General features: G+C 39.7%; 1 protein-coding gene across 1 annotated transcript; it reads left to right on the top strand.

Annotated features, from left to right (window-relative positions):
- The first annotated feature begins 1,178 nt into the window (after nucleotides 1-1,178).
- On the top strand, nucleotides 1,179-3,468 carry sem1 (SEM1 26S proteasome subunit). Its single transcript, XM_078268094.1, has 3 exons — nucleotides 1,179-1,317; nucleotides 1,811-1,904; nucleotides 3,275-3,468. Exons 1-3 carry the CDS (start codon nucleotides 1,242-1,244, stop codon nucleotides 3,315-3,317), a joined length of 213 nt encoding a protein of 70 aa, XP_078124220.1. The 5' UTR covers nucleotides 1,179-1,241; the 3' UTR covers nucleotides 3,318-3,468.
- The last annotated feature ends 5,758 nt before the right edge of the window (nucleotides 3,469-9,226 follow it).

The raw sequence follows: 9,226 nt of genomic DNA, 5'->3' as shown, positions 1-9,226 counted from the left end.
TGATTGAGATTTCTCTTGGTACAGCTACCAGAAGACTTACAACTTTCAGACATGTTGCTCACGTCACATTTACGTCTTCAAGCTCAGTTGGAGGCTGCGCAGTAACGCTCAGCCATCACCGGAAAAGTGCTTCTAATAGCCTTCACTGGTCTCCGTCCAGAGCAACGGGATCTGTTGGTCCAGTTTATATACTGTCTATGGATATCACGCGATACTTCCTGACGCTGAGGCCGGCGGCTCGCCGGCCGAAAGTTGCAAGGGTGGTTTTTCCGCTCACAGGCACTAGGGGGGAGCGAGACGACCACCATTCAACTTGAAAAAAAAGTCATATAACCATTCCAATGACTCCAAAGCTGTTCAGTTAAGGTAAATTAAGCTTAAAAACTGCATAGTTCCCCTTTAAAATAAAGTGATGAAACTACAGTTTGGAGCTATCGGATTCTATTGAGATCTGTGCATATTGAATCAGCATCATACTCAGAATGATCAGCAACTTAATTATGTAAGAAATATTAACTTAATTTTAACTTAAAAAGTGCTTCCTTTTTAACAAATAACAAAATTCTTATTATAAAATGATTTGATGGATACAGTAGCATACAACATGCACCTATTGAAATTTCCATGACACCACAACCATGTGGACTCAGGTAGCCTACATCTTAGTCTGACATATTTTCATGAACATCAAATCCTTTATTGTCACATCTACTGACAAGCCAGTCAACGGTATCCAGAATCCTTTTACAATTGAATAAATATAAGATTCACATAGCATACTCATTGTCCTAATATGCCAAGCTGATTTGGAGAAAACTGTTCATGTAGCCTATTTATCGAAAGTAGATTAGACTACCATAATGTTCTCCACCATTTTATTAAGCCTACGTTATGTGTGTGTGTGTGTGTGTGTGTGTGTGTGTGTGTGTGTGTGTGTCTGATTTTGTGTGTCTGTCTGTGTCAATGCTGTCTGAGCGCTGCATGTGTGTTTTCTTTTACTGTCTCTGAGTGAGTGCAAATGCATATGTAAAGCACATTGAGTTTATTTTTTATTAAATATGTTACATATTCTACAACAAACATTTCTTAACTTGCGTTACCTTGCCGTAAAGCATGGTGACTGCTACTGCTGCGCTGTCCTGCGCAATCAACGCAATCTATACCCGCACGAACAGTTTCAGCGTCCCACAAGTCCTGCTATAGAGAGCCATTCGTTAACAAACAGCGGTAACGCAGCTAACATGTCAGACAAGAAACAGACAGTGGACCTTGGCTTACTGGAGGAGGATGATGAATTTGAAGAATTCCCAGCCGAAGGTAAATAATACATATGTTATTTGAAGTCATAGTGCTCTTGTTATGTTTTTACTGACCATCGTTAACGTTACCTGTTACGGTGTTTTCGGTGCGGGGCCCTGCAACAGTGACTCAGCTAGCCTAGCCATGTTAGCTTTAGCTAGCATTTAGCTAACTAGCTAGCTGGTAACACACCACAGCCAGCTGATATAGCTAAATTAGCTAACTTTACTAAATTACTCATCCGATGGAATTTGCTGTCTTCTATTGTCACAGCCGTTTCCTTTTTTACTTTACATTTACTTCTCTGTTTGTTATTTTGCTAGCGTGTATAGCTAATTAATGCGAGCCGACGAGCTAACTAAAGTGTAGCTAGCCTTTCAAGTAAACTGACCTATAATAAGTTAGCTAAGTGGATAGTCAATAGCACCTATGGTGTCTCTCAATTGAGTATTTGACTACAGTACTTTTGTTTTTTTTTAACGTTGTTGAAATCCCACTTTTAAATTACTAGATTGGACGGGGCTGGATGAAGATGAAGACGCTCATGTTTGGGAAGACAACTGGGATGATGACAACGTAGAGGATGATTTCTCAAATCAACTGAGGTAAATAAATCTGAATAACGTTACTCAATGCATTTCAGTGTTTAGCTACACTCCCTCATAGGCTGACAGTGTATCTAGTACAGCAGGCCAAGCAATTAAGATGCTGGGTACAGGTGGATTAGTTTATTTTCATATGTGGCTTTAATAGGATACCTAAGTTAGTGAAGTCATTCTTGGTGTGGACTGATTTTTTACACAGGCCAAATTGTCTTGCATGAAATACAGTACATGAGACACACAGCTCTTTGATGAATTATTTGACATATACTATCTGGGACTGGAAATAACCACCATGTGACACCACTAGTGACAGGCAGACCTTTTCTTCAATAACTTGCACTACAGTATTGTAATTACAAGATATTGATTCTTCAAAGATTTCCAAATTTCACTGTATGATTAGCTACTTTGGTTTCACGTGTTAACTGTTATTATTGTTTGCTGGCTTATAAGTACTGTGAGGTATTACTGTAAAACAAGGGGACTTCTTTAAGATATTGCTCTTGATATCTTACTTTAAATGTGTGTTTTCAAGAAATAAAACACAAGTAAACAAAATATGCCCAGATTTTAATTGCAGTCAATATGGAAACAAATGCTACTGGTTAGATTTGTTTAAACAACATTTAAACAAGTAGACATCCTGATAGGACCAAATTAAACAGGAACGAAATCCAATGCAAAGCTTATGGTCTCTTTAACGATAAAGAAAAGTGTTTTTTTTTTTTTTTTTTTCTAATATACAGATTGAATTGTTGGTCAAGAACTTGCAGCTCCTAAAAGGCTGTTTATGAAGCTACTTGTGGCAGATTGCTCTTGGATCAGTATTAGTGCAATTTGGGAATTGCAGAAAACCTGGTTTCTTACTTTGCAGCCATTATGCAGCTCCTCTTTATAGCTTAGGTTGTTATTAATTGCAGTAGGCCACTGCATGTTTCACTTGTATCTGAAATTGTGCAATAAGCATGTTGCAAATTATACATGAAAGTTATCATCATAAGATCCATCATGCAAACTCACTTATTGGATAATCAATAACTGTTGATATAGATAAGTGGCTGGTCTGTTTTATTTGAGTACACTTTAAACAGTAATATGCTGTTTTATTTAGGCCAATTATGATAGCCATGCTATTAAGTTGTTTCTTAAAGATATCATTATTGTTAAATGTGTGTGTGTGTGTGTGTGTGTGTGTGTGTGTGAGATCTCAAATCCATAGCTGCACGCATTATGCAATATTTATATATATTTTTCACTCCCATCTCGTAATGGTTCTCACAATCAATAGCAGAGGGTACTTATGCCTTAATCACCCACATGTAATCATCTCTACTGACTTGATCTTTCTATTTTCCTTCTCCTCCCTGCAGAGCTGAGCTGGAAAAACATGGTTACAAGATGGAGACGTCTTAGCGGCTGACAAGGCCGTTCAGTATTTGAAGACATTGGATATGGACATTTATATTTCAATATTACTGGTTGACCACACACCACCAGAAGAGATTTGAGGATGTTAATTTGTTTTTGTAAGAAATATTGATGGAAGTAAATTGTTAAGGGAAAACTGTTCCTCTGAGTGTTTTTACTTACTGACTATACTGAAAATGTTTATAGACATTATTTATGGATACAATAGAATACATTTAAAATACTATTTTACGCAAACCTGAGCAACTGGATTGCATTACTTTAGTAATCACAGGAACATTGCTGAAATTGAGCAAGTTATATTAGTAAATTAATACATTATAATTGCCTTCATATCTGCCAATTCATGCTGCATAACCAATGGATCAATTCAACTGATGCTGGAATGGTCATTACCAGAAATCTAACCGGCATCTTCCCATTTCACTTACCTTAGAATGCCCATATTCTTTTATGCATAAACTAAATCTGTTGCAGTTATTGTTTTTTGTGTGGAAGATGACTCAGGTTTTTGCTAAAATATCTTCAAATTACAGTCTTTATAAGAGCTGTTGATCTCCTCAGAAGCACACCTGCCAAGTCAACACAATCTACCTGTAATGTGTGGCTTGTTACTGCCCTCTGACACATTGTGCATTTATTTTGGACAACGTGCATTTTGCACGATATTACTCAAGTTCAGGTGCTTAACAGAATTTATCTGAGATATTCAAGATCATTTTGTAGCAACCATACTTTTATGTTAAGGGAGAAGAGAGAAATAATGTACACAGGGAAATGGAGATGTGCATAAGCTGTGCACTGTGGAGGTACACAATGCAAATAAGTGTGTGTAAGTGTGTTTGTGGTGCATGTTACACACATACAAAGGCAGTTCCTCTGCACTGTGCTTGTATAACGGCCCCCTTCCCTCTCAGCCCCACAGCGCTGGGCTGAGTCCCTGAAGGAGAGATTATCCACTGCCGTGTTTGTCAGAGGCAGGGAGGGGGTCTCAGCATGGGGCCTCCCAGACTGCCTTGCCTGGGCCTGCCCCTACTGCCAGCCAGGCCCTTCTCTTCCGCTTGTCACAGCGGGGACTCTCATACTGAACCAGAGGCCAATTTATCCCCGCCACACTCCCCCAGCAAAATTATTTCTCTGTGTTTTGTCGACTCTCAGTCCCAGGGTCCTAATGAGGTGAAATGGATGCCAGTAAGACCAAGGCTGCAAGAGCTGCTTTCATCCTGAAAACAACATTCATCCTCTGCCTCTAGGAGTGGATAGTAACCTTATTACATTTACTCAAGTACTGTATTTACGTGCAGTTTTTGTACTTGTTTGAGATGAACATGTCGTTTTGAATTCACTATATCCAATGTATGTAGCTACTGAATAATGCAGTGTTATTTTAAAAACACGATAAGCTCAGAATGGCACGCAGTGTGTGACCGGATTGTGCTGGCTTCACATCACTGTACATACACTGCTAAAAAAATCCCCATTTTATCAATCCATTTAATCTGAAACAAGTTAAAAGAGAGAAGAATTGCCATAAGTGAGAGACTTAAAACATGTTTCCAATACAATCAACTGGTCTCAAGGAGTTTCCAAAACTTGAGCATCTGTTTTTTGAAACATGAAATTAGACAGGTCACTGCAGTAGAGCCATGAAAAATAAAACTTGATTTAGTAAAATACCTGAAACGATAATACAAATCACAAATGTGTTTTACTGATTTCATGATAAAAGTCTGGCCTTCCTCATCCAGTACAATATTGTGAATTATGCTAAGCTCAGTTTCTGTGTCCTTTCACATCTACCCCTTTTTCCAGGCATTTCAAGGGCCGGTTCTTCCTTCTAAAAGGTACAACACCACAAGTATGGAGGGGTTAGGCAAGTTTCAACATTACAAATTTTATAACCTGACAATTCTGAACATCTTATTACATTTTATGTTTTTATTAATTTCTCTCACATTTAGAATATTTTTTCCACCTCTGCCTTCTGCCTGTGGGTGGTCATTTCTACTAACTTTTGTTAGTTTCCCCTTGTGGTGCTGATTTACCAGCACTATTTGCTGTTTTGCATTAGTTTATATTTGGAAAGAGTCATTCTGCACTTCAAAGTGTTACACTCAGATTTTGGCACTAAAGGCTGGAAAAGGTGGAAAGTGGAAATCTGTTAGCTCAGGTCAAGCATTTAGATGTTGGCAACTGAAAGCACGCTGACAAGCGTCTGATAGTCTCTCGTTCTCTTCTGGGAAAATGCAAAATCCCTGTTTACTACTAGTTATTTTCCCAATCAGCTGCATATCACAGTCCAACAGCTCTGCTGGACATATATTGTGATTGAAAGACTACGCTCCAGGTGCTACTGATATACATGTCAATAAAGAAAATAAATATTTTTTGACAAGTACTACGGGAAATAAAGGAAGGTCACATGTTCATCAAGTGATCTGACTCAGACATGGGTGATTCTCAGATCTGTTTAATGCCCTTGAAACTAAGGGCCATGGGCCAGATGATTATTTTAAGGGTTGGGAAGTCGGTGAAGTGAGAGAATCACTAAGTGAGAGCAACAGAGGAGGACCTGTGACCATTTTGTTTGTGCTCAGAGCATGAGATTGGTCCCTTGTGTTTGACGCCATGAGGGCCTCTATAGGCCCTCAATATTCAACCTCACAGATCGCCAGGCTTTTATGTGTCTCTGCACTAGTTCTTCTTTGGTCCCATTTAATTGTGACTTTAATTTGTGCACACATTTTTGTTGTTCCTTTGTGACCCACATGATTCCCCATGACATGTACGAGATGGCTCACTATGGCTGATATTGACTGCCTCACAGAGGCCTGAATAACAATCTTCTGGGTGAATATTTAGACATGATTGAAAGGTTGCATTTGAAATCTTTTAAACAAGGGATTACTTTTTAAAAGGGGCTGTACTTGTGCTCGTGGTGGCAAAATGTAGTCTTTATACAGAAATCCAAGCCATGTGTAATACTTTCAACGGAATACATTCTGGATCAGTTTATATGAGAACTACTGGATGCCGGAAATTCAGTAAACTGATTCTTGTCTTTATGAAAGACTATGTTTCAAGCATTTTTTTTAAATTTGCAAACCGTATTCCCTCGGCCCACGCAGTTCTGAGACCACATGACTCCATGCGAGAGAGCAGCCAATGGAACTGTGGCGAAGACTATTTCATAACACTTCATGTTGGGAGATGGCATATCCATTGTTCTCCAGGCCCACGAGCCTGTGGGCGAGAGTCCCTGCTGTGTCTACATGGAGGAAACACACCAGCCTCCCAGGCTATATTTTCCTCTCCTTCCTGCAGACACTGGAAGCTACAGTGACCATTCGAACAATCTCCCCACCGTTGCAGGCCCTGCTATCTCCACTTCTCCCCTCTCCAATCCCTTCACCACCGAGCCAGGGAGAAGACGAAGCTGTCTCTGCACAGCTAGGAAGCATGCAGCTGCTACTATAATAGCCCTAATTGCACGTTTCTTTTGTTGGGCTGAAATTAGCGGCGGGGCTACAATACCACAACTAAAACCCCCAAAAACCTCCAAGTAAAGATGGAGGGGAGAGAGTTAAAAGACACTCGGGGTGCGTTCAGTGAGCCTGCCAACCCACTGCCGAATGGCCCACACCTGCACGCTCGCACCCCCGCTAGAGTAAACACAGATAATAAGGTATAATTACTTTAGAAAATAATAACGAGGAGCAACCCTTCAGACCCCCCTACTCCCGTTGACAAAGGGCTGCCTGTTTATTGTGGGGGGTGAAACAGCCCCAAAGGACGCTGGCGAATGCCCTATCAAAAGACCTGAGGGCCCTACTGAGGGTCCCTTATAGGACAGCCATCAGTGTCAAGGAGGACTAGGGCTTTTAAGTCGCTTCTACCCTAACTGCCTCAATTAACCAGTATGGATTGACCACAGGCTACTTTTTAAGCTCCATTCATTCTCATCAAAATGATCCTGTGTTGTCATGAATGATTCTCCCCCTTTCTATGGGATCAGAAGAAACCCAGTATATGTATCATCTAAAAATGTATTGATAATATCATGTGCAAGTGAAGTAAAATCTGTGATCTAAATATTCTCTTAAAATAGATCCAATACAAAAATAAACAACCTTTTAAATATGATTAGAATATACCTATACCAGTACTGTACTGTAATATAGCAGTACTGTATAGAGTTTTATTCATGCTGCTATAGGTAGGTTGTAATCATGTTGGTTAGTAGTATGAAGTCGCATCTACCCAAACTCCTGCATCCTCGCCATCTTTACATCAAGGACTAGGCTACATTGGAAATAAGCCCCTTTCACACTTGCACTGCAAACCTTAAATGATCTAGACATTACCGAGCGGAGTTGTATGCGAGACCGCAATTGTCCCAATCTGTTGGATTGGACAAACGGTGTACCCTGCCAGCTCCTTAGTACAAAGTCAGTGTTATCTCCGATTGAGCCAAGTGTGAAAATTCACAAAAAGCAAAAACAAAACAAACATCTGAGGGTGATGAAAATGTCTAACTGGAGAGACAACTACATTTGGGAACTTTTGTCGGTAAGGGCCGGCGCCAACTAGACGCCAAACCAACTAGTCTGGCTCAGTCCAAAGGCAAAATCGTCATACCAGCACTTAAAAAAATAAATCATACTCCCTGTTTTCTGAGGGGTTATGGGTCAGACTTTTTTTTTTGTCTCTGAGCAGTTGCCAGGCAACCAGCAAAGACTCCAGGAAGTTGCCGCCAGATTCAGCGCACATCATTCCAAACTTACGCCACAAAAGCTTTTTAATCTAAAACATAGCACATGTTGAAACTTTGATCTTTAGAAAACTAAAGAAATCTTCACTTTGACACTTCAGTGAGCATCGGGCACCATACTTTGACCCAAAATGTCATACTTGTAGTTAAGGGAAACATAAATATAAACATAATTTCTACAATGGAAATATTTGACTTCTCCTAGTTACACATATAACTAACAGATATAATATCTGGGTTATACTCATGCTTTGCTCTGAAACCTCTCCTAGTTTTTATTGGCGCCATCACAGCTCAGCTGAAAATGAGGATAACGCCATTTGAACATGTGGACATGACACTGGATATCTGAGACAGTATGGGATCACGCCACAGCCTCACCGTCACTTAAACCCATCCAGATTTTAACCCGATATGACATGTTGGCACACAAAAAAAAACAGATGGGTATGTTTCAGTTTAACGCTACCCCTGGTGGTTGAGTCACTATGAAAACACACGTCTTTGGTTTGATGTCAGGGCAGATTATGAGTTTCAGACGTGCAGTTTATGACATGATCCATCTTGTAGGTCTTTGACAGATAAATGTATATTTTCACAAAGGCGAAAAACAGAGCACAGACATAGTAGTATGTACTACCCTACAAAGCCAAAATCTGATCAATTGAGTACAGACCAGAATATGATCTAAATAATATTATGCCATAAAAATGTGTAGTTGTTTTTTTTTGGGGGGGGAACAGAATACAAATTGTAAGAACTAGAAAACTGGGTTAAAAGCCAAACAGTGACTGCACTCTGGCTAGTTATGGCTAGCTAGATAGCATTCGCTAAAGCTAATTTACCCACTTTCTTTAGTTTCCTTATTCATCTGGTACACAGTTTTTTTTTAAGAGCCCTGAAACTTCTAATCCTTTTTTCTCAACGTCACTGTTTGTGAAGTTACAGCAGTAGGCTACATGAGTTTTGTGATCGGCATCTAGTATGGACCTTGGTAATATCCAATACTGCTTTATTCATTCATAATGAACAACCCAATTCAGTAAATCAGGCTTATAGTAGTAGCCTACAACCAGCAAATACATTGAAGTGAAGTAGAAGTGAAGTTCTCACTAAATGTTTT

This window comes from Sander vitreus, chromosome 14 (assembly GCF_031162955.1).
Source record: "Sander vitreus isolate 19-12246 chromosome 14, sanVit1, whole genome shotgun sequence".
Classification (NCBI taxonomy): domain Eukaryota; kingdom Metazoa; phylum Chordata; class Actinopteri; order Perciformes; family Percidae; genus Sander; species Sander vitreus.
This window is presented reverse-complemented; position numbering and strand designations above follow the sequence as displayed.

What these genes read in the sequence shown, in the direction of transcription:
- sem1 (XM_078268094.1), top strand. Translation starts at nt 1,242, where the DNA reads ATGTCAGACAAGAAACAGACAGTGGACCTTGGCTTACTGGAGGAGGAT. An exon ending in TGAAGAATTCCCAGCCGAAG is followed by an intron (nt 1,318 to 1,810) that starts GTAAATAATACA and finishes TTAAATTACTAG; the next exon opens with ATTGGACGGGGCTGGATGAA. An exon ending in GATTTCTCAAATCAACTGAG is followed by an intron (nt 1,905 to 3,274) that starts GTAAATAAATCT and finishes TCCTCCCTGCAG; the next exon opens with AGCTGAGCTGGAAAAACATG.